Source organism: Melospiza georgiana, chromosome 2 (genome assembly GCF_028018845.1).
Source record: "Melospiza georgiana isolate bMelGeo1 chromosome 2, bMelGeo1.pri, whole genome shotgun sequence".
Classification (NCBI taxonomy): domain Eukaryota; kingdom Metazoa; phylum Chordata; class Aves; order Passeriformes; family Passerellidae; genus Melospiza; species Melospiza georgiana.
Genome location: NC_080431.1, coordinates 55,497,704 through 55,523,397, shown reverse-complemented (window position 1 = coordinate 55,523,397; position 25,694 = coordinate 55,497,704). Strand labels below are relative to the sequence as shown.

Here is a 25,694-nt window from a genome sequence, read left to right as displayed (position 1 = left end):
CAGAAGCAATACAAAGAGATAATAAAATGCTTTATCTGCAAATTGACAGGCTGTATCCAGACTGAATTTGCTCTTCCTGATAATTTGGATGAAGATCCTGTTATAGTATACACCAAAGATTTTTTCCATCTTCCACAGTACATGCTGGAGTGCAGTGCTGAAATGGAGTTATTTGGCAGTCACCTGGCCCTAGATCTGGGAGCTGGAAAGTTCTCCTAATTTGTTAAAATAGATCAAGTCACAGAGATTAGGTTTGTTTTGAAAATGGCTTTGCTACTATTGAGGACTTTTTTAGGGAACAGATTTGAATATCCCTTTCCTGAGTCAATGTGACAGTCTTCAGCAGATAAGCATTGATTTAGATCTTTTTCAATCTCTGAAATCCCTTGCAATACTGGACATCTGCCCAAAAATCTTTACTTCTTCTGTACCAGTAGATAATGGTAATAGTTTCAAAAGTAGGAAGTTTAAAGAGGTATCTAGCTTGAACCAGTAGAGCAGTGTCAAGTTTTTGGTCAGAAATTATTCACAAAATTGATATGGTTGGAAGGGACCACAGTGGATCATCTGGTCCAATCTCCTTGATCAAGGAGGGTCATCCTAGAGTACATTATTACAATGAGAAAATTCTGATTCAAACTCAACTAAGGAGCTGAAATCAACTGACTAGAGAGAAAGTCATGTGCTTTTTATCTTCAGGGAAGCAGAATTGCAGGCAGGGAATAATGCCATATCATTTCTTCAGCTTCTTCACTTTTCTTGTTTGCTTGTATAATGAGTATTTAAAGAAACAACTTGGAAAGAGAGGAGGCCCTTTAATGATTATTTGTTGTTTTGCAAGAGAACACATCCTCTGCATAATTATTTTAAAACTGCCTTTTCCTGGCATACGTCATAAGACTATCTGTGGTGTGTCTTTGAGACTAAGTGCTGTCTAGGAGAAGAGTAGGAGTTGATGTGCCTTTGTATGCTGGTAAATGCCACTGTGCTTGTACTGTGTAGAGCACAAATCTGCAAAAAGCAAAAGAATTGTCTGTAGCAAACAGTAAAAGGCTTTTGATGTTTTGGAGGGAGGAATTATTTCTAGCTTTAGTGGCTTAGAAAATGATAACTTTGCTTTATGTCAACCCTTTTTAAATTGTTTTTTTCCTATTGCATCCACATTGCTGGCCATAGTATTGCAAAGCATTTGCAAGAGCGTTGTGAGGTGGAGTGACTGACAAGGGTTTAGCAGTTAGTGCAGCAGTTAGCATGCAAGGGGATGCAGAAGGCACCCAGCACTCTGAGGCAGCTGCAGTGGGTGCAGTGCTGCTCCTGAAAGCAGGCTTTACCACCCTGGCTGGAGCAACTGTGCCTGGCACATGGGACACTAGCCCAGACAGAGCTCCAGAGGGATAATGTGGCAGATGTTGGATTGCAGGGAGTGACTGGGACTTTTCCCTGAGCCTGGGGCAGCGCATGATGGTGGCTTCATGCGTTGGATTCTGCTGTCCTCAGGGTGCTGAGCTGCCAGGTGATGTGACAGCAGGAGATGAGCAGGCTGCAGAACCACAGGGAATAGGAACAGGAGATTGACAGGGTCTCTGCAGAGAGTAGAAGAGCACATTGCATGGAAGGAGGGACAGCTAGAAGCTGCATTTGAATAAGTAGTGGATAGAGACTTCTTCTAAGATGGGGAGGAATTAAAGCTTGTGAATGCTGGCAACAGAAGGCAGCTCCCTCTCTGCCTGCAGATGTGCATTTATAGGATAGGTATAGTGCCATGGTAACAGATGAGGAAGAGCAGGCTCTGTCAGGGGAGGTGTTGGAGGCAGATGATCCTGAACAGTTGTTGACAGTGGGAGGAAGTCGTGGGTGATGATGGCTGAAGGCTCCTTCCTGTGGGGGATGGAGGCACCCGTCTGCAGTCTTGGCTTGATGACTTGAGAGGTTTGTCACTTGCTGGGAGCTCAGATGTAAGGTACTGCAGAGAGTCTGCTGGGGCTGCTCTGGACCTTGGCCTGGTACCTCTTGTTGCCCAGCCACAGGGGCACCCATGACATTGTGAGGGGTAACCTGGAGTTCATTGAGAGTGTTTAGAGAGCCAAGGGCATGGAAGCCCTAGCAGTAGTCTCCTAAATCCACACATTGAAAGGAAAGGGCTTGGGTAGGAGCATATATGCCCTGCAGATCAACACCTGAATGGTCAGCTGGTGCCACTTTGGCCTTAGCTTCCATGGCTTCTTGGACCTTCTCTGTTAAATGAGCTTTGCTGAGGAGGGATGATGTATTAGAGCAAGAGTGTCTTTGCTAGCAGGTTTGCTAAGCCTACTCAGGAGGCTTTAAAGGGGTTTCATTGGTTTGTAGTGACCAAACCCAGAAGAGTAGAAGAGTCATGGGAGCAGTGAGTGTCTAGGGGACAGCGAAATGGAGGAAGATCTCACAGTTTTCATGAGAAAGCAGCATGTCTGGGAGCCCATTTCAGATACTTGTTCATGAGTACACATAGCACAGGAAACACAGGAATCCATGCAGGACTGTAGAGCTGTGATCTCACTGGGATTAGGCAGATATAGTTGGCATGACTAGAGTGCTGGAGTGGATGTATACTCTTGCTCATTGTACTGGTTTTGGCTGGAGTAGGGTTAGCTTTCTTCACAGTGGCTTGCATGAGACTATGTTAAGGATTTGTGCTGCACACAGGGTTGATAATACAGAGATGCTTTTGCAATTGCTGAACAGAGCTTACATAGAGCCAAGGCCTTTTCTACTTTTTGTACTGCCACGTTGGAGAAGAAGTTGGGGTTGCATGGGAGCTTGTGAGGAGACACAGCCAGGACAGGTTGACTAACTGACCAAAGGGATATTTCACACCATATGACATCATGCTCACTATATGAAACTGGGGGAAGGAAAAAGGAATGGGGAGATGTTTGGGCTGGTGGCTTCCCAAGTAACTATTATGTGTGATGGAGCCTTTCTCTCTGGGACATGGCTGAACACCTGCCTGTCCAGGGGAGGCAGTCAGTTAATTCCTTGTAAAAAGTCCAAAGTGCCTGGTATTCCCAGGTAGTTTCCCATCCAAGTACTATCCAGGCCCAACCCTGATTAGTTTCTGAGATCAGACAAGATTGGGTGTTCTCAGGGTGGTATGTTCATAGGCTTGGGATTTTTTGCTTGTCTGTGGCTTTTGCTTTCCCTATTAATCTGTCTTTATCTCAGCCCATGAGTTCTCTGTTACCTTTCTGATTCTCTCCCTGATCGCTTTGGTGACATGACTCTGCCTGTGGGCAGGAGAGGAGCAGTGCTCTCCTTAACTTTGACAAGGTTTTTTACATGGTATGCCATGATATCCTTGTATCCAGTTTGGAGGGATGTGGTTTGAACTGGTGGATGAAAAGTGGGTGGGAAACTGTCTGGATCATGTGGCCTTAAAAGTAACAATCAACAGTATAGAGCTGATCTGTTAATGATTTTTAGTGGCATCCCCCATGAATCAATACAAGGGCAGATGCTGATGACATCTTTATAAGAGCACAGGTGACAGAATGAAGTGCAGTCTTTGCCTAGCTGGCTGGAAAGCAGATGGCAGAAAGGGACCTGGGAGTGACAAGTTGTCCCTCTGTGAGCAGTGTCCTGGGGCAAGGGAGGCCAACCATACTCCAGGCTGTATGAACATGAGTCTAGCCAGCAGGCTGAGGGAAGTGCTCTTCCTCTTGATTAATCCTTTGTGAAACCACAGCAGGAGTCCTGTGCCTGGCTTTGGACTCCCCAGGATGAGGAAGTCCTCAATGTCCTGGAGTGAGTCCAGCAGAGAGTGACTAGGGAGATGAGACATGTGATGGATGAAGTGACTCTGAGAGGGCTGATTTTGCTCAGCGTTGAGAAGGCTCAGATGGGTCTTGCTGTGTTCTACAGCCATGTGATGGGAGTGTGTTGGGAAGGCACTACCGTGCTTCTCTTGGAGGTCTTCAGTGGGAAGACAAGAGGCAGCTGACACAGATTGGAACAGGGACAAAATTCTGAGTAGACAGTAGGAAAAATGTGTTCACCATGAGGGTGATCAAATGCTCTGAGCAGCGGGCTCAGACAGACTGGTGAATCTCCGTGTTTGCCAAGCATCCTCCAGAGGTCTCTTCCAACCTAGATTATTCTCTAATGCTGTGACCTTGAACATTTCCTTGGAAAGTTCAGCCAAAGAGAAAGCTGCTAAATTGTTTAAACTGAAATTTTGCATGCTTTGCAATATTTTTCTAGTTCTCTGTTATGCCTGTCTGTCACATATATTTATTTAAGTGGGACTCTCTCTTAATAACTTTGGCATTAAAAATCTGTGTCTCAGAAGCAGCTGAATAATGACTAAACATGTTTTAAGGACTGGAGTTAAATTTTGCAGTTGTGCCTGTTAGCCTGTATTAGTTGGCTTCTGGAGACACTGTTTTTTTCATACTACTTAAATAGCTTTTCACCTAGACAGGCCTAAACAGGATTTCTCTTCATTTTCCCTGTTGATTGTGACTTAGTTTCTTTTCCTTTAGAATATCTTCTTGCATATTGTGGATATATCTAATCCCAAGGAAATATGGAAGTTTGCTGAAAAATTCCGAAATGAACATAAATTAAATGTGTTGGTAAGTTCATGTACTTTATTCATGTGTGTCTGTCTTGGGAGTGTGTAGCCTATGAATTTGTCTGACAGGTCATGTAGACTTAACAGTTTGGCCCACAATTCTCTCCTTAATTTTTTCTAAATGCTTTTTTCAGGAGTCTCCATGGTTTGCTTGCTCTTGTCCCTTCTCAGTTAACACAGATGTGCTACAGAAAAAGAGAAAAGCAGTAATTTTACAGCTGCAACTTTGGAGGCACCATACATTTTCTCTTTCATTGCTAATAACATTGTCCCTCTTACAGCTAGACCTTCTGAAAGATTAAACTTTTGCTAAAACTCCAATGACTAAAACAGAGCCAGGGAGAGACTAAACAGTTAATCATCATGGTTGGCAAGGGGCTCAGTGCAGTTCCCCCTTTATTTAGCAGTGAAAATTTGCTTGGGGGGGGCTGAACCACAGCTGAGGCACCTGGAGCAGCTCCTTTGGTGCTTACTAGATGAGGAACATCTGATAAAAAAGAGGAAATAACTTTTGAGGAGTGCCAGTGAGCATGCAGGAAGGTGTGTAGGGGCAGATCTTTTTTTGAGGTGGGAAAGAAAAGTCTGAGCTCCTTCTGGAAGGTAAGGCAGAGAAACAAATGTGTCAGAGACTGTACTAGCTGCACACAGCTTGCAGTCATGTTTTATTGAACAAATAAAAGCTACAGTATGTAGCTTTGTTTTGTAGTGCCAGAAGACAGCAAATTAGCGTGGACCGCTCATATGTGTGGATTTCCTTGTAGATATTTGTGTTGATTGTTTTTGTTCAAAGGAATTGTTTTGCAGATCAACAATGCGGGATGTATGGTGAATAACAGAGAGTTAACTGAAGATGGACTTGAAAAAAACTTTGCAACAAACACTTTGGGTGAGTATTGAAGGTTTTCTTCTGGAACGTGCTTATTTTGCTTACAGGAATGTGTTTTTATAGCTGGGTTCGTGAGGTATGCCTGCTCGAAGAGAGATCATAGCATTGCTATGCCAGGGATGGAGCCAGGAAGGAAAAGAAGAAATATTACAGCTTGTTCAGAGTGTCATTTTGTAATTTCTCCATTTTTCAGTTGTTTTGACATTAGCATCTTTATTTATCATAGCAGAAGTGGAAAAATGGCAGGTTGATTCTGAAATTTGCTTGAGAACTTTATTCTGAGCATTGCTGCTAATGATGCTCTTTCTAGTAATTGTTTGTCTGAGGTTTGGATGGAGCTTGGAACGTGTTCAGATGTTTAAAGAGACATTCAAATGTTTGAGTGGGCTTGCAGAGCCTGTTGTGTGTGACAGAGGCACTGTGCAGGAAGCCTGTGCCCTGGATGCTCTCAAGCAGATGCAATCTCTAGTCAAGGGATTGAGCAGCAATGGGCAAGTCTTGGGTGCTCCATGTGAAAGGGGCTTTGTGTGTGAACTGTGTGGCACTGGTGTAATAGGGACAAAGGATGGGAAGCGAGTCAAAAGGGCAAGTGGAGATGTGGAAGGGCAGGGAAAATGGCAAGCCAAGTGGAAGGTTTGCCCACAGAAGCTGTGGAAAAGAGGTGAGCAAACAGCCAGCCAGCAGAGAGAAAAGTGTCTGACACTGGTAATATCTGTAAGGCTGAAAGCTGCACCTTTTGCAAAGAGACACATGGTGCTTGCATCGCCCCAACAGTCCTGACACTCTTCTCCCTCTGCCTCCGTGCAGGGTAGGTGGATTTCTCAAGAGATTGTCTTCAATATATTCAAAAGTGACACATTAAGGAAGAACTGTGGTGCTTTGATTCTGTGTTTTCCTCCTGTTCGTCATTATCTGGAATGAGGATAGGGAAAACCTAGTCTATAAAGATAAGGCATTTATAGAACTAGTATAACCTGGAAACCATTGTTGGTCTTTGTTCTTAGCCTTTTTCTTGTGTTGGTTCCTTAAATCCTAATTATGTTTGAAAACTAACATTTTAGTATAAATGTCTTGTTCATTTATACATACCATTCTTCTACGCTTTACTGTTATTGTGCATACAGCTCTTTTTTTCTGCAAGTCTGAATACATTAAACTGACAATTAAGTAAAGTATAAAGGCAGAGATTCATTTGGTTCAGACTTGTTCTTCTGCTAACATTCTTCTGTTTCTCATGGTCAAAAAATTCAAAAAGAGTTTTATATTGCCATCAAATTTCCCTTGGCTATGTAAGTACCAGAACTTCTATCCTGAGGGATCTATTCACCTTAAATTAGTTTTTATCCTCTTGTGGTCTTTCAGACAAAAACCCAGCATTGTGCAAAGGTACAGCTCTTCAGTAGAGAAGCAGAGTGAAAGAAACACAACAGTCTGAATGCAAAAGCATATTTTGGTTTAGTTTCAGACATTGAGGATATTAAGTGCTGAGGAACCATACTGGTGCACCACTTGAATTATATTTTATCACACAAGTGGAAGCAGCAAATTCTGCTTTTCCAGCTGTAAATCAGCCTTACTAGTGGTATACAGCTGCACAGAGGAAGCTGAATTATAGTTGTAGCAAACTAGGAAAATGCCTGTATTATCTTTAGTGGATGTTACTTATAGATCTGCATTACTCATTTGTGTATCACTTGCTGCATGACTGTATAAGGAGTTTAAGGAGGTAAATTATCCTCTGTTGTCCAACTTCTTCAGGAGTTCAGACAAGGACTGGGTTGTTTGCTTAGCCTGCTTCTCTCTAGACAAAAATTAGGTTTAAATTTTGAATCTTTTAGAACAGAGTGGGACTTGGTTGAGCTGGAAGAAGCTGGCAGTGCAACAGGAAGCTTCTGTGTTTGCAGGCCAGACACACATGAAGGACCAAGGCTGCAAACCACAGGTTTTTTCTTCAAAGTCAGGGGGATAGGGTAATAAATCATAACATCATACAGTAGGAGAAAGCTGTGTGGAGAAAGACCTGTCAGAGTAGATGCTCTGTTATTTCCCTGAGTACTAGGTGCCTTTGGGTGTGTTTTTCTTGGGAGAAGTTAATTTCTTTCAGTAACCATCTTGGTTGTAGGTTCTCCGAGAAAATCCTGGCTAAATTAGATATGGCTGGAATATAGCCATATCTATAGGTTGGCTGTAAATTTGGATGTGGTCTGAAAGAACAAACTAAATTCCCCTCTCTGCCCCAGTAATGCTAAAGCCTGATGGGTGACATGGGCTCAAGACCCTTGTTTGGAAAATACACAGTTGTCTCTCACTTGAACTAACCAGGTAGAATAATATCAATATCTTTTGCAAATCTTTACATGTAGGGTGTTCCTTCCATGGTTCTTTCACTTTTTTTCCTACCTTGTAGGATACTTTTCCTATCTCTGGTCTAGTAAAGGAGCGTGTAGGTTGCAACTATCTAAAAATGCAAGACTGAAATATAACATGCTTTAAATACACACGTCACAGTTTTTGAATTCTGTATCAGAGATCTGATTAACATTTCTATAAGCTGTAAAATTGCTCATTTAGGTGTCTGAAATGCTGTGGAGCTTTTAAATCTAGCCTAGGAATGTTTTCCTCTTGACTGATCTGTTGGTCCATTTTTGAGCATAATAGATGTCAGTGTTCAGTTCTAATTGATGATCTGGCTTGTGAAACATGTCCTGATCTTTTCTTGGACTCCATGGGACAAAAATGACTGCATAAGTCCTCTTGTATGAATATGTACAAAAATAACAGTGGTTAGACTAGAAAGTAAAATTCCCTGAATGTAAAACACAGCTGACTGGCTCATTGAGGGTGGCTAGTGAAACAAGAGGTGCATAGTCCTCTCTGGTGCTGTCAGAATATGCAGATGGATGAAGTTCATGAAAATGTAAAATGCGAGTTGATAGTTAAGGCTTTGTATGGTTTGTGTAATATTCAAGTTCAAACTGTAAAGTGCTTTGGGCAGGTGGTGGCAGCTGCATCTGTGCTGTAGTACCCTTACAGTGAGTCTGAGGCACAAGTGCTGCATGGCTTGTTGTGGTTCTGTTGTTGCTGTCAAGTGAAACACCTTGCCTTCTTTCCCTGCTAGAGGCTCAAGAACTGTTGTCTGATTGCAGGAGCTCAGTGAATGTAGAGAGCAGAATGGAACACTTGGACTCTAATGTGGGAGCACTGGCCAGGCACAATTCTGAAACAGCACTTTGCTGATTGAAACACACTTTAAAATAAACCAAATTGAGCGACTCACGGGGGGTAACATGGGCAGATTGCCTGCAGACCTGCCAGTCCTGATGGGCAGATTTCTTCTCTGTCTTCTAGTTTGTGTGATGTTGCCCTTATATTTCTTCTTATGGGCTGACCATGTACTCAGGGTTGTACCCAGGAGCTGGGCAGCAACAAGCAATAATTTCTTCTGATGAGTCTTGTAGACTTCTGAGTCAAAAGTCTTTTAAAATTTAATTTTATTTTACTTTTTTGTATAACTCCCAACAAAGACTATGAAAGCTGGTGGTATTCAGTCATTTTGAAAAAACCTTGAGGATTTATAAGCAGGTAGAGGCAAAAGCAGCATGTTCCTATTGAAGCAGTAGGCATTTAGCTGAAACAATCTTTTTTCCTCTGTTTTATCGCCTGCCTCACTTTGCATTTACTCAATATATCTTCCTGCTTGACATGGAAAAATGACATATATGTTACTTTTTTATTGCTACTTACCAGGCAAGGGGATGCTAAAACACACTGAGAGATAAATGATGCTCCCAGTATGCATCTTTTCTTCGATCTAATGGGCTCTCATGTTTTAATAATATATAGACATATACTTCCACTCTGTACAAGAAGGGTTAGAGCCAGAGGAAGTAAGATGTTTGTCTGTCATAGTGACACTATAGCCCATCTATGGCAAACTGCCTGACCTGGGTTCACGTTTGTCAGTCTCTTCCCTACACATGAACTGTATCTAACTGGTGTTAACTGAATCCAGTGCAGCCTGGTCTTCTGAACTACTTGGAAGTCAAATAACTTGAATATCAGCTGTCAGTCTGCTGTGAGTTCAATGCCTGATCTTTGGCAAGACAACCTCATCTGTGAAAAGGAGGCTGTTGTTCTGGGTTTCTTTCTAAAGAGCTTTGAGACTTACAGATCAGAGGTGGTATGTGAAAGGATAATGTTGAATATAATTGCACATGCAGAAACTGTACTGAAGCCTGGTTCCCAGGAGACAGAGGAGCCCTTATTGAGATGAGCTTTGTCATTTGCAGGAAATGTAAACCTTTATTTTGTGTTTCATGTTCATTACCTCTTCCCATGCACTCTCAGTTATTGCTAGTGCAGTGGAATTGGCCCTTGGAGACAGCACACTGTAATCCTCATTCCTGATCTCTAACTCAGGAGAAGAGACTCAGGGATGTCTCTTACTGAGAACTGCATAAACTGCAGGAGAAGATAATCAGGCCAATAAAGAATGGAACTTTGTTTGTTGGCTGGTTTTGTTTGTTTGTTTCTGTGGTTTGTTTTTACTTGCACTCAAGAAAAGCAAGCCCTGATTTCTACCAGATGAATGAGCCATTGAAATCTGTACAGTGAAAGTTTTTTGGTGGTGTTGGGGTTTTTTGTTTGTTTGTTTAGTTTTTTATTGTTCCCACATTTTTTACAGTTAAAATAACACTTCCTAATAATACTGTAGAGCTCAGGCAGATGAAGCACTTCACTTAGTGTGGTGCTGGCTGCCTGCCCTTATTCCAATGTTAGCAGGACAAAAACCTCACCAGCAATGTGCCACTAATTGCCAGATAGAACATCAAGCAAAAAACATTCTGCAATCCACCAAGACACTTGGGTCCACAGTAATTGTATCATCAATTAATTTGATGTTATAGGAAGGTAGTGGGTTGACAATGTTACTTCTGCTGAAACTGTGATTTTCTTCAAGGTTGATTTATAAAATACATATTTTAGGGTCACATTAGATTTTAAAGCAAATCAGAGTATATGTTTGTGTACTTTTACTTTATGTCACATCGTATTAATTTTCAGTCTGAACTATGTGAATCCTAAGGAGTCTTCCAGGTTCTGGCAGAGTGATTGAAACCACCAGCAGTTTGGAAATCTGCATGCACAGTGTTTGTTTATATTTTCTGTTAGGGCTATCCCGTGTTTTGATTACTTTTATGTTTTAGTACAGCAAGACTTGCAGTTTTCTGTGAGAAAGACCTATGTTCAATACACTGGAGACTGCTGTCCTGTGCAGTAGGATAGCTTTCATTTTGTTCCTGTCATGAGACCCACCGTGGAATAACTGTTGTAAGAACATGCAGAGCTACCTTTTCACAAGACCTAATAAAAGTGTCTTTCATAGAGTCCCCTCAGCTTCTGCATCATGTCATGGGAAAGGCAGCAGAACTTTATTTAGCAGTTTATGAAGCAGTCAGGCTGATTTTTGTAGTTTTTGGTCTTTAAAAAAAAAAACAAAAAAAACAACTTACTATATGAATCAAATGTTTATCTCCATAACGGTGCCTCATTTTTTACATATGTCATTAATATTTCATTCTTTGATTGTGAAACCACTGAATTAGTGCTTGTCCAGGTTGGCAGGGGAGTTCACTGTATGGAGTCAAAAATTTGATTTGTTAGTTAGAGCACAATATCAGATTACTCGACTGAATTGAGAAGATCTCAGACCAGGTGGAACAATTACCAGACAGACCACAAGGGAATGCATGGTGATTCAATATTTTTGGTGGGTTTTGTTTTTATATTTTTCAAGTAAACATTAATGTGCACGAACAGAGTATGTTCTGATTAAATGCCAGGCTCATTACTTTTACTAGAACAAGCATGTTTAATGCATAATTGGCAACCCACCCTGTCTACTTTACCATATGATAACGTTGGTTTATGGTGTGTAATGGTGTTGCTCTATAGAAAAGTTTTAATTACTCTGCATTATATGTGATTTCCTATTATGGGAGATAAGCTCCAAAGCACAAAGCCTACAGAAGCTTTTCCAAAGAAAACTAATGTTAAGAGACTGTTTATCTTTAAAATAAATTGTGCATCTATCCCAGGAGCCTTTTTGACTGGAGAAAACATGGCCAGCCAGTACTGTGTTAGACCTCATTACACAGAACAGGGCAGTAGCTCTTCCAGTAGGTTTTGCAAGTCAACTCTTCACCTTGGCAGAGTTCAGTAAGGGCAAGATGAAATCCTGTATATGGGTGTGATAGACTGGGCTCACCTTCTTCTGCATTCTTGCTGCTTCTGAGCAAACTCCCAAATTCATTGTGCTGGACTCCTTTGTGTCACAGCAAATACTTCTCATCAAAGGGAAATGTATACCATTTATTTCACTGATTTTTTTCAGTAGGAGACAAGCATGCAGGCCATGTGGATAATGTACCTTCCAGTGACAGAAAATGGTGATACACAAATCTGGCCCGTGTCTCACAGTCCTCAATGCAGGTAGTACTAGCTGTATGTTCAACAGATACCCAGTGATTACTGCTTTCAGTGCAAGGCACAGCACTGTTGAATGTTGCCTTTCCTTTCATGTACTTTTGTGTTAAACCATTTAAAAAATCAACAAAACAACTCAATTTGTACAGTTTGAACACAGTGATAATTAAGCATTAACCACATTTGATATGCCTTATCTTTTTTAATTAATTTCTGTGGGAGGAAATTTCTCCTTTAACAGACAAGAATTTTTTTGCATCGAGTAAATGTGTTAGAATGCTCAAGTGCTTGTTTTGGAAAGAGTGATATCCAGTACATTGTTATTAATAATCAAGTGTTATCAAAAGGACATACAGTTTGGATGTTGCCTTGATTTACTTACATAGGGGCAGAGATGAATGTAGTTTCTTCTACCAAATCAGTCTTGGTTTTCCTTGCAAAGTTTTTTTTTCACAAGAAAAGTTTCCTTCTTTTTTTTTTTTTTTTTTTCTTTTTTTTTCCCATAAGGACGGTGACAGGCAATGCCTTCATTTGCTGCTTCCCCTTTTACTCAGAAATTAACTTCAGTGTTAGTGCCTGCTGTGATGCAGCTGTGCTGGACAAAGTAGCTGCTGTGAGGTGCACGGCTGTGCCAGGCCCTGCAGTGACCATACTGAGCATTCTCCCAATGTTTGAATGGCACCATCAAACAACAGGCCAGCTTTTGCACTGATACAAACGGGGAGCTTTCAGTTGATGATGGTGTATTCTAACCTTGCTGATAACGTTTATCTGTTCTGCTATTACTGTTCTAAATTTCCAGGCTGTTTTGCGTGACAGACCAGCCCAGGCAAATAAGAATGTGCAACACCCAAGTATTTTTGTCAAAGGAATGAGGAGTTTCTGTTCAAACACTTAATATGGGGACAGTAGTTGGTGAAATATTTAGCAGTGGGAGAAATTAAATGCTGCAGCCTTAATGTCTGATGCATTGTGTCTGTGTGTGTTTTCAGATACTGTTGCTTGCCATAGGAAGCTGTGATCAAAACTGCTCTGTCTCAAAGCAAATGAGCAAGTGGTCTTGTGGGGCAGAAAGATGGAATGCTCTGGCTTTTGTTGTGGGATTTACTGAATTCTTAATAAACTTGAGGAAGAGAGGAGATGTGGGCTTTGCAGTTAGTTTGTGATTCTAAATAAGCACATAAACTTCTGACAGGCTGTAGTTGCTCTAAGCAGGATTTTTGGCATTGAACATTTCTCTTATTCAGCTGGAAACAAAACAAAGCTTGGTTGTTAATGAGGCAACATTAGTGCATTCATCTTTGCAGCTCTTTAGAATTAACAAATCAACATGAAGCCCCTTAAAAGTGTAAATTAATCTGCAGGACAGTAAAATGGAGCATCGACAGAGATGGTGCATTGCAGCTCTGCCTTTAGGAGAGGCAGCTTATTTAACCAAGACGTGATGTTACTTTTTTTAAGAACCCACAGCCAAACAGCATTAAAACCAGGCTCTCAGCTTATACTGAAGTGTTTTTGTTTTTGTTTTTTTTTAATTTTATTTTTCCCCCACATCGCGGCAGCCTCCCCTGGCCGTCAGCGGGAGTTCTTGTACCGATGATGTCACCGCTCAGTCTCCCCGCCGCTACCCGGGGACGCGACCGGGCTATCGTCATCCCCTGGCAACTGCCTTTGCTCACATTTTCTGCTGAAGACAGGCTGCATTTGCTCATCTGCGGTGCACTTGCTTAGTTTGGTTTGCCAGGGTTTTAAATATATTGTGTGTGTATGGACACACCTCTGATTATGCTGTGACTGACAGGGGATCTGAACAGTTTGTTCACCAGGCATGTAACATGTTTGATTTTGGTACCATATTTATAAACATGCTGTATTTTAACTGGGTGATCTCATTGCCTGTGTGGAAGAGAGGTTGTAAAGACATGCTGAAGTCTTCATGCTTACTGGAAAACATGGCCTCAGTAGCTCAAGAAAGAAATGCATTTATCACTGGTATAATTGTTGAACTAGAGCCATTTGTAAAGACATGAAAGGGAAGTAGGTGTAGAAACACTACAGTAAATGGGGCTAAATTAATTTTGAATTAATAGATTTTTTTAAAATACATTTTAAATAGAAAAAAAAAGTCTTGTTGCACTTGGTTGCCTGAAACATCACTAGGTGTGTCTGTGTGTCTGAGTCAAATACACTGACAGTTGGACAGTGTTTGTAATAACAAACTTTGCTGGTCATGGTAATGGAATATATTTGTGTGGTATGTAAAAATCCTTACTACATGAACATGATCAAAAGCAGGCAAGGACACAATTAAGTTTCCCTAAGTAATCTTAGCTCAGCCTCGGGCAGGCAACATTAATATTTTTTCCCCCAAGGATTCCTTATCTTCCATAATGGTCATGCTGGGGATATAACGGGTGGGTTTTGTGTGCAACACAAAAAGTGTCAGTGTGCTCTGAGGGATTTCATAGTGAGAAGGGAAGAATGGACAAATCTTAAGTGCATATGCAGTGCCCTAAGAACTGTAAGTATGAAGTACAGTTTCCTTTTCTTGTTCATGACCCAGCTTAGATCTTTGTGTACATGCCAGACTTGTAGGGGAAATGCATTCTCAATTTCTTCACTGGAATCACCTTCCCCTACCCAAGGAATTCCATACCTGAGCTATTTTGCCTTCAGATTATCACAGATGAATGTAGGGAGCAGTTTTCTCTATAGGTAGAACAAACATGAAAATCTATAAAGTAATATATGCCTTTTGCTAAGTATATGGCAATGTGAACTGCTACAAATTGAACTGGCACACTGCAGGTGAACCAGCAAGAAAAAATCATTGTCAAATTCAGATCAGATTTCACAGGTAAAGAGACTTTGGGTTTTGGGTTGTTAAGGAGGGTGGAGAGAGAAGAAAGCTTTTTTTAAAAAGGAGAAGTTAATGTTGGTGCTTGCCTGTCTTTTAGGTACATATATCATGACAACTGCCCTGGTGCCCCTCCTGGAAAAAGCAGCTGATGCCAGAGTGGTGAGTCTGTGATGCTGTTTAAAAGAGGTGTTTTACTATTTTTACCTTCTGGCTTGTAACAGCAGTTCTCTGACTGTGCTAGCAATGCAGGATTACTTACAATGCTGTAAGGATCGCTAAAATCCTCTTGGATTTTGCTAACAAAAACCTCCTGGTCTAAGGCAAAGCTCCTGCCTGCTGCTCTCAACCCTTCATTGGAAATCAGTGTAAAATACTTCATTTGGGAACTTACCCTCTTAGATTCCCTAGGGCAAGTCAGCTCCTGCAGCAGAGTGCAAAATATGTACAACAGGAGTATAGGCTTAAAAGAACTTTACAGATCTTGGTGTAAAATAAGACAGCAGGTACATTTTTAAAAATGAAATTTCCCAAGTTTTGTATGACTTCTAATTAGCTTTGGTAAGTGCTAAACATACAAACTACAAATAGTGCTATTCTGCTATTTTCCTTCTCCCCATTACTTTCCAAAAGGAAAAAGCACAAAATTTCTGAAATGAATCAACATCACTTTGAATGAAAATCCCTTCTCAAAAACCTTATGTATCTTTCATCTCATCTCCAGGTATGCTCTGCTCCTGAGCATAAGCATAATGCAAAGAGTATGCAGAGGAATCCTGCTCCGTAGGGACTTCCAGCTATGGCCTGAAGACTACACTGCATGCATGAGTGCTTCTGTGGGGAGTTCCTGGTTTTGCTTTTCATTTGTTTGTTTTTCATTCATTTCATTACAGATCACTGTCTCTTCTGGGGGCATGCTAGTTCAAAAACTAAACGTATCTGACTTGCAGTCGGAAAGCGGGTCATTTGATGGAACCATGGTGTATGCACAGAACAAGGTACAGCCCATGGGATTGAAAACAAAGCCCAGCCCTTCTTTGCTAGGCCGCTCATACCATCTGCTTTGCAACAAGCCTGTTGGTCACTGTTGCTTTCCCCTTGCATCCAACCCACATGCAGATGCACAGGCAGTAATCTTCAGGAGTATGATGGCATGCCCTTAGGAGTGCATACATCTTGCATGGAGGAGAGCATGGCTAGACTTCGATTTGATATTAGAGAAGTCCCAAGGGGAACACTGTCTTTAGCTGATGAGCCCTGTCTGCCTGCTTAGTTCTTGCCCACAGTCTGCAGCAAATAGACATGGTCAGTAAAAGCAGTGCAGCTGCTTTAAAAGTAAATTTGTAGCCAGGGTATGGATGGCAATGACTGTGGAAGTCTCTGATGAAATTATCCAATAAATCCAGCCAGGATGAGCAAGGGTATATTTCTGCTGTACATAAATGCTCTGGTATTTATGGCACATTTGATGTAGTTTATTTCCCTGGGAACTAATTTGGTGGACAGGCTGTTGAACGTGGTGCTAGTGTGGCTCTTACTGCTCTATCCTAGAGACAGCAAGTTGTCCTGACAGAACAGTGGGCAAAGGCTCACAGAAATATCCATTTCTCAGTGATGCACCCCGGCTGGGCAGACACCCCAGGTAACATCTGCTTCACACTCTGACGATATTTTTTCTTTTCAGGATTAGTTTAAAAGCAAAGAGAAATGAAACTTCCTAGTATATTTTTGCAACAGGTGCAGTAATTTCTTTTCTCCAAGCTGGTGCTTGAAGTAGTTTTATGTCCCCTTGGTGGCTCTATTCTGCACAGTGTCTGCTAGCTGTGTATAGCTAGAGAATAATAATGGGCAGTGAATGCTTCCAGCCCTGCAGAAATGCACAGCAGAGACACAGTTCTTTAAGGTAACTTTTAAATTGCATTTGTAGTGGAACTGTTAAACACACAGATGGACCTTCTGCCTCTGTAAGTACCAATGCGCAGACACTGGGAATTTGTGAGGGCATGTAGGAGAATGCACCACTGTGCAAGCCCTCTGCTCTTCCTCTAAACATTTACTGCTATTGAGAAGCAGTTTTGTCTTTGTCTGAGCTGCAGCTGTTCTTCAGTGACTGCTTCTGAGCAGGTGGGCCAGTATCAGTCATACACTATGCATGTTGCATTCCCCAATGTTTCCAGTCCCCAGTGCCCAAGCCTGGGATGCAGAATAGCAGTTACATCTCTAGGTCTTTTATAGGGATGCAGTTTCCAAAATTTGCTTCTGACAACAGAAGCATTTACCCTGTCTATGCTTGAAAACAGCCCTTTCCAACTAAATATCCTGGTATTTCTTTCTCTTTAAAATACATTTATTTTTGCACTTCCTTTGCAGATTTCAAACTTAATGAACCATAAAGTTATCCCACCTTAAAGTTCAAAGACTCTCCAACCCCCAAAAATAAACACCGACATTGGATGGGCCCACAGTCACCATCTGTTGGACAAAATAAAATGAAACCAGAGTTTAGACAGCAAGTAAGCAATTTTTAAATACAGTGCTGCAACTGGTTTCCTAAAACTGGTGAGAAAAGAAGAGCTAAAAATCCCATTACAATACTGCTTTTTGGAATTTCTGTTTTCCTCGTGTTTGTCATCTTTAGAGTGGAATTGGCAGAGGAACCTCTTACAGATCCTGTTGTCAGTTTTGTCCCTGTAATTTGGCCCAAACAAACAAGGGGTGGATCATCTGGTGACTTAGTGCTATTCTTCTACAAGCCATCCTATTCCCAGATACAGGGAAATATTCATTTTCTTCCATAAGCTCCAGAGATGCCTCTTCTCCTTCCTGCACAAAAAATGGCAATTTGAAGCTGGTTTGGTGGGGGTATTTTGTTTTGTTGTTTGGTTTTTTTTTGTTTGTGCCAGGAAAGCCTTTCATGGCAGGCCAGCATTCCATTGTTATGCTTTCCAGCTGTGAGATCAGCCATGCCGGATTTCTATGAGAGGATGAAGAACTCTCTGCGCACGGAGGCCCAGGGAGCCGACACCGTCCTGTGGTTGGCGGTGTCAGCTGAAGCAACAAAGCTGCCCAGTGGCTTGTTCTTCCAAGGTAAGGAGCAGTGTCTCACGGTGCACACACTGGAGATCCCCAGCCTGCCTGAGCTCAGGATCCCTGTCTGGCCAGGAAGGGGATAAAGGCAGCTTGTGCAAAGGATAAAAGCATTCCTCAAAGTTGTTTCAAGTCTAAATGTTCGAGTGAGCATTCTGTTAAATTGTTATATTCCTGCTTTTGTCCTCTAAAGTAGCTGATAGAGACTTCAAAGCATTTCTTTAGGGAGGGTTGGGGATTTTTGTAATGAAAATGGCTGCATGTAGGACTGTGCCAAGGGAAGGTGAATCACAGCAGTGAAACAGCAGCTTTTATGATGTTAGGAAATGAGCATCTTTCTCACAGAGCACTGGGAGTTGGCTCTGCTTTGACAGGTTCTTCTTCCTATTGTTCCATGCTGGCTAAAACTGCCAATTCCCCCTTTCTCTAACACTGGGCAAAGACTTGAGCACAGTGGCATTTTTGGCACTGAGCTTAGGGAATGGAAAAGTAGGGCAGAGCCTTTCTTTTCTCCCAGGCAAATGACAGGCATCTTTGTAGGAGCAGCTGGAAGCAAGGAAGCCTCAATGGTTGATGCAGGTCAGTCCAGAAAGAGAAAGCTCAGGGTAATTTCTTACAGAAGCTTAGTGCTTCTGTTGGATGTGGCAATCAAATTCTGATTCACTGAATTGCTATATGGAGAATGCAGGAAGCTCAGACTTGTCTGCATGTGGGTTGACTTTGTTCCTTCTGTCCCACAGACAGTCACACAGGGTTGGCTGACAGATACTAAAATGGACACTTTTCGTGTCAGCATGCAGTGCATGTGGAAACCCCACATCCCAGCTGGTCAGCCTTCTTTGTAGAACCAGGCTTTGCCTTTCTTTTACTCCAGTCACTTTCTTCTGATCCTAATGCTTCTGCTCAGTTGTTCTTTCTGTTTCTTTTGTAATTTCACCAGGCTCTTCCCTTTGGCCTTTTTCTACCCCCAGCTTTGGTAAACAGGGAACACGCCCTGCCTCTTTAGCTAAAGCAACTGACTTTGGAGAGCTTTGGTCCTGGTATGACTGCTCTTAAAGCTGCAAGAGAAGTTCTGTGTCTTGTGTATGTCTTGTGCTTACCAAATAGTGGTGAAGTCAGTTATTTCTTACTTCTACGACCTTTTGGAAGCCACAGCTTAGCTTGGGCACTCTTCAGGCCCTTTCAGTGAAGGGCTTGGCGTGCAGGAGCACTTTGCTACAAACCCCACCCTTCTGATCCTAGGCAGCCATTTTCCAAATCATTCACAGTTTCACTCCATTTTCTGCATTCTCTTCTTCTGTTCCCTCTGAGAGCAAACCAAAGCCAGCTTTTTTTTTTAAACCTGAGAAAATAATGAAGTGAGAACATGACTAGTACTACCAGAATTCTCTGCATCTGCTAAAATGTATAAAAACAGAGACCTGCTTTCCAAAGACTAGAAGCATCTTCTCTGTGATGCTGAGCTTGGCTTTCATACCTAGTTCCCAAACTTTAGCACAGGCTACTGGAAGCACTATGGCTAGGTGGGAAGCTGTTTGTATTCAGTGATGGAGAGTGGAACATTCCTCTCTCTCTCTCTCCTCAGTTTTCCATGAGCAGAAGTTATGTGGTATGTGCAGTCAGGTAAACATTTGCTCTTAAGAGAGCAAATACCTCTGCTCTCCTGGGAAGCCCAGTAGCAGCCTGATAGGTTTTCAGGGAAATCTGCTTCCCAGGGTTGCAGCAGCTTGTTCTTTTTGTTTCAGCTGGCTGCTGTGGAAGTTGGGCTTGCTAAGTAGATTTAACAGTGCTGCACCAGTGCTCTGACTGTTGCTCCACAGATACCTGACAGCATTTTCATGAGGCTCCCAGGCTCTAGACACCATGTTTTTGGAGGGGAGGATCCCTTAGGGTGGATGGTGGTAACAGCTGTATTTACAGAGTGAGTGACAGGCATGAGATTTGGAAAACAAAGTAAAGCATCAAACTGAGCAAACTTGGTTGCATACGTGTCACTTATGGTGACTGAGCAATAAGCCCAAGTTCCTTTGCATTTAGAATTTAACCATTGTTTCTAAGGATGAAAGCAAGCATTTTAAGATTGAAAATAATCCTAACTACAGAGTCCCAGCTGGGAATTTGTACAGTACTAGAAAGATTATCCAAGAGGCAAGGAAGAATGTTGTTTCAAGTGCAAAACCATCCTCTGCCTGCAGCAACAAACTCCAGCTATTGCTGTTTGCCTGTGGGTGCTGCACTGGTGACAGGCATAACCCCACAGGGAAGCCTTCCTTTTCCTAAACTGTCCCCAGCTGCAAATGAGGGCTTGCTGCACAGTCCAGGTCATATTATGCTACAGGAAAATCACTCCAGCTCCGAAATACAGATTGAATTGGTTTAATTTTTGGTTTAGAAGATAAGCTTAATTAGCATTATTTGCAATTACCTAGAAGGTTAATTTTCCTGGCTTCAAGACCATGAAGTATGTTTGGGCAGTGCAGAGTCTATCAGAAAACCTTTCTGCTATAAGAGAGTTAAATGTACCTGTAAGATTTTTTTTCTTTTCTTTTCTTCCAGACAGGCAACCAGTCCCTACACACTTACCCCTAGCATACACCCACAGTCCACCAGAGGATGAAGAGAAGCTAATGGAGGTGCTGGAAGAGTTCTCCCAGAAGTTTAAATCTGCTTCTCCAGGAATTTAGGGTCTCTGCTGACACTGTGTCACCACAAATTTTCTAATTACACAGTAATCTGCTGTTGAGGGGAAGTAGGATGCCATAGGCCTGTTAAAAATGAATTAGGTTCAGGTGTTCTCGTAATGAGGTGGTAGAGTGGCACCTGTGTAATTTTCCTCTGCTGCCAAGTCTCTCCCATTGTGAATATGCAGCTGCTGCCTGAAGACACACTAAGGTTGTGTTCTTTGGATTGGAAGAAAAATTGAGAAAACACTGAGCACAGAGAAATGCAGAGGAGTGTACTTTCAGTAGCCTTTGTGAAGGACTTCAGGAAAGAACAGGGAATGTTTTACACAACTTTTAACTGCTGTATTGGACAGGTTGGTGGCTTCCTTCACTGCATGAGGGTGATTGGGCTCAAGCATGTAACTGGGAATGCATAAAGTCTCTTGCAGAGCCTGCTTAGTTTAAAGGGTAGGATTCCTCACAGCCTTTAGTTTCTATAAATTAGTGCTGGTATGCAGAAGTGATCTGCTTCCTCATGTTTAAACAGCAAGAATTTGGGAACACTGCCAAATGCCTTCCACATTACTTTATGGAGCCAGGGCTAAATATTATCCCATTTATGTCAAAATACCATGAAGTAGGAGGTTTCAACACAACACACCCAGACATGGCTGGATCCAGCAGAGAAATGGCTGCATGACTGTAGGCACAAAAAGAAACAACGTGCTAAGGTGTATCTGCTTGCCATTTCTGTGAGAGATTAAAGGGAATTGTTTTATCATTGTGAATGGATTAAGAGGGCAAGGGAGCACTGGTGTGGCACAGGTTTTAGAGGAGAATGTACCTCCTGATGAGAGGCTTGTATTTTGTCTGGGTGTGTTTACTTCCAGACACAGAGGACAGGATTCATCCTGCCTGATCTGTGGACATTTGAATTACTCACAGAGTTTCTCACTGTAAATCGGTAGAGGGGAAAATGGGCTTTTTCACAGGGATTTACTGGATCCAGTTTGAGAAGCACCACCTACAGTGCTGAATCTTTCTAAGAGTGCTGAAGACAATCAGCTCAGACTAAGACTTTCTGGTGGGACTCATTTTGTCTTAATTATTTCAGATCTACTGCAAAGCCAAGACTATTATTAACAAAGGTAACACCTTTTCTCCTGAACTGAGTGTGTTTATTAACCAGCTGCCTCCAGAACCAGCCAAGTTGTTGCAGTGTTTCACGTGTGCCTCACACCAGTGTGGTAAGACCAGGGACCTAAACACAAATATAACACAGATGTTCCTGAGCTCTCTGCAGTGACTGGCAGCTAAAGACTGGTGATGGACAGAGGAGAGCTCTTTCTGTCTTGCTTTATGTAATTTAGTTTCCTCCTGGCTGATGGTATTTCCTCATTATTCAAAGATCTCCTATTAAGTATCAGTTTAAGAAAAATCTGCTTTTTTCAGCCTATTGTCAATCTCCCTAGAAGTAAAGACTTTACTGTCAGAGATGCCCTGACAAAAATTTTCCCATGATAAGCAGTGCTGAGACAAGTCCGGCTGTCACAGCTCCTCCTGAAGAGGCTGGGTCAGCGTTCAAGTTATTGCCTCATTTATAAACTTAACTCCTTCTTGTCCTACAGTGAAAGAAAACAACAGCAAGGCTTGTACAGAGGTTTATTTCCTGCAAATTTGGTATTAACATTTTCTATGGTTTCAGCTGTTAAATACAGTTACCCAAAACGAGAGCATGGCTGGAAGCATGTATAGTAACTACATCTCTTAACCCAATAGCTGCAAGGCTAATAAAAACATTTGCATTATTTAGTATTTACATCAGTTTGCTTCTCAGCTCTGCAGTACAGAAGAAAAGTTTAATGACTGGTATTTAAATAGTTCATAAAAGTACAAATTGTGCACTATATATGTATATATTTAACACATTTTAGTTCACATTCTACACTAGTGTATTTGAATAGCCTATATTTTTCATTTTTTGTCACAGCTTAAAAATTAAGCCAGTGAAGAAACTGCTTTAATCAAAGTTTGGTCACAGTGTCTAAGAGCAACATGCTATGGTTTAAGAGCACTTCTGATTTAAAAAGAACTAAACAACAGGAACAGCAAGTAGAAACTAAGTCCAGAGTGTCACACACTTTGGTATTATGGTCCTGCTGATGCTTTATTTCAGCCTGATTCCACGAGAGCAAACATGGCATGTGGCTGCAAGCCAGTGAGAGGATCTGTCTAATGCAGAGTGACTTGCAACTTCATGTAAGTGAATACATTTACACACTCACAGATTATGCTGGGTCAGAAGGGATCCACAAGGATCATGGTGTCCAACTCCTGGCCCTGCACAGGACACCCCAAGAGTCACACCAGGTGCTGAGAGCACTGTCCAAATGCTTCTTGAACTCTGTCAGGCTGCTGCTGTGATCACTTCCCAGGGGAGCTGTTCCAGTGCCCAGCCACCCTCTGGGTCAAGAACCTTTTCCTGATATCCAACCTAAACCTCCCCTGGCACAACTTAAGGCCATTCCTTTGGGCCCTGTCACTGGTCACCCCAGAGAAGAGATCAGTGCCTGCCCCTCCTCTTCCCCTCACAAGGAAGTTGTAGACTGTGATTAGGTTTCCCCTCACTCTCCTCTTCCACTTTAAAACTTCATGAACAAAATAAAAACAGCATCCAGTGACAGATGAGCAGAAGATGAAGGTGGCACAGGTCCTTGTTAAGCAGTGCACACTGGGAGTCTGAGAGCACATCTGGTTCTTGGGAATGGAATGACAAGCACAGCAGCTGCTCTTGGCACCCTTTCCAGTCCAGGCACAGCCCCACACTTCTTGTGGCAGCTTTGAGGCTTTTATGACTCTGACCTCACTCTGATAGCTTCATATTTTTCTTCATTTTGTGAAGTCAGCTACTTGGGAAGTTTTTGCTCTCAGGGATCTTGCAGAGGAATGTAGCACCACAGAGCACATGTGGAGTTGATCATTACCCTACATCCTAATGGAAAGGCACAGCCCATCATTAGTGCAGCAGGGTGGTTATGCAGGGACCACTGCAACTTCTCTTTTTGTCTTGGATGAAAGTTTTAGGAGGTCAATGTAACAGGTATCAAACAATTTTGTAAACTGCATTTTGTCTTTAGTTTTAATTTCTGGGTCGTCTTTATTCATTGTTTAAAAAAACTCAATAAACTAAATCAACCTGCTGTTGATTAAAGTTGTAAAAAATTGTTTGTTGTTTGCCTTTGAATGGGGGCACTCCCATAAATACCTCACAATTTTGGAGTGAACTGCCAATACCAATTGTTGGCATTTGCAGTAACACACACTCCAGCTTCTGTGTTCTACTCAGTGGGAACAAGGTATGAGCAGGGCCACCCCTTTCCCTTCCTGTTAAAACAGGGCTCAAGTGGGATTTTGAATATGCACTGCGTGGACTCCAAGGGAGTTCTGCTATATCCTTCATTATAGCCTGATAAGTCAGTCCTGCAAACCTCAATGGAAATAAATTTATTTGGTGGGGGGATAATCCCAGCCATTTCAATTGTCAGTACAAGCACTAGTTTGTATTTTTGTAATGACAAAGTCTTTCTAAAAGCTATGGCACTTGAAGCAGTACTAGTTTTCCTCAATTTGGTGAGTGAAGAGTCAACATGGAGTTAGTCCTTCAGGGAACAACCTGCTCGAACAGTGGAGGAGGGCAGCTATGAAGCAGTTCAAATCTGTGAGTTGCTCTGTGTGTTACTCTCTCACCCTCCCTGCAAAAATAAAGCACCCCATCTCATGACACTGGGTCATACTTATCTAAAACTAGTGCTGGTCAACATCTACAGTCATTTTAGACTGGCAGTTTCCACTCTGGCAGAGCACAGCTTTGCATCTTCCCTAGCTCAGCTCACAGTATTTCTTGTTTGTGTAAAGTTCCATCTCTTGCTTTGTTAGGAGAGGCAATTCTGGGCACATTGCAGCACAGCCAGCAACTGATTACACGAGATAATTTTAAAATGCAACTAAGATGACTTACTTAAAAAATCTGTATTCCTGCAGTCTCCCAGAAAGCACTGATCTGGATAATGAGAGAAAGGCTTTGAAAAGGCACCAAATCTGATAGGAAGGAAGTGCAAAAAACCCACTTCTGGGACTAAAAGTGATCAAATCCAAGAACTTCAGTTTGTGCAGTAGGGCAGTATTTATGTTCCTCTCTCTAGAGGGAGCCATCAGATAAAGAAAAATTATGTATTCCTCTGAAGGAAGTGTGTTTTCTATCAAAACAAAAGCTAATGCTCAGCTTTATGAAGGGGGCACGGTGTCAGCCTGGCCAAAGATCTTCAGCAGGACAGGTTTCTGCCCTGCTGCCAGGAGATACAACTCAAACCTTTGCTGTACCAGCAGTGCCATTTCCCACATAAAAATATTGTCCAAACAGGGGAAGGGAAGAGTGGTAAAACCTGCACTTGTGCAAACCTCAGGGAGAGAGGTCCCAGGAAGTGCCATTTTCTTTGATGGTTAAAAATCTTGAGCATCTTCCCTCCCTTTACTTTTCAGTTTAGAGTCCACGATCCACAGGGAGCCTTGGAGTAATGCACAAAATCATGCAATTCCTCTGCTGCCCAGACACCATTTCCTTTGGGCTGCTCACCCAGCCAGGCACTCAGGGTAAGAATTTGTCCAGGCAAAAGACATGTCCATACAACAGCTGTCAGTTTTATGACAATTCACAAACAGGCAGGTGAACGATTCCAGTCAAAACTCAGTAAACCAAATTCCTCATTACACACATAGAGAAGGAAAAGAAATAGCCAAAAGCTGATAGAAATTAATTTAGTGGGGTTAAGATACCACAATTTATTCAGCTACATAGGAGACACTTATTTACATAATGGAACAGTACTGGAAAGTGTTACAATGTAGTTGGTAGAAAAGATGGTCAAATTGTTGAGCAGCATTCCTATAAAACACTGACCTGAACAAAAGCCAGTAGGAGCTTTTTTTCATATAAAATCCCTCTAATCAAAAAGACAGCAAAGCCCATGAGGTATTGGTCAGTATGACAACTTAGCAAGCAGAGTCAGAAACAAGGCTCAGCCTTTGGAAAGCTAAACCACAGCCAAA

General features: G+C 42.0%; 1 protein-coding gene across 6 annotated transcripts in view; it reads left to right on the top strand.

The window, feature by feature from the left end:
- Window positions 1-25,310, top strand: part of DHRS12 (dehydrogenase/reductase 12) — a 31,053-nt gene extending 5,743 nt beyond the window's left edge. For 2 of the 6 annotated variants that reach the window (XM_058019260.1, XM_058019264.1), the window contains 7 exons: window positions 4,518-4,610; window positions 5,414-5,495; window positions 14,939-15,000; window positions 15,732-15,836; window positions 16,390-16,480; window positions 17,788-17,925; window positions 20,482-25,310. In XM_058019260.1, the coding sequence (XP_057875243.1) occupies window positions 4,518-4,610; window positions 5,414-5,495; window positions 14,939-15,000; window positions 15,732-15,836; window positions 16,390-16,480; window positions 17,788-17,925; window positions 20,482-20,609 (699 nt within the window). In that variant the 3' untranslated portion in view covers window positions 20,610-25,310. The other 4 variants (XM_058019266.1, XR_009114192.1, XM_058019263.1 and 1 more) reach the window with 4 other exon arrangements.
- The last annotated feature ends 384 nt before the right edge of the window (window positions 25,311-25,694 follow it).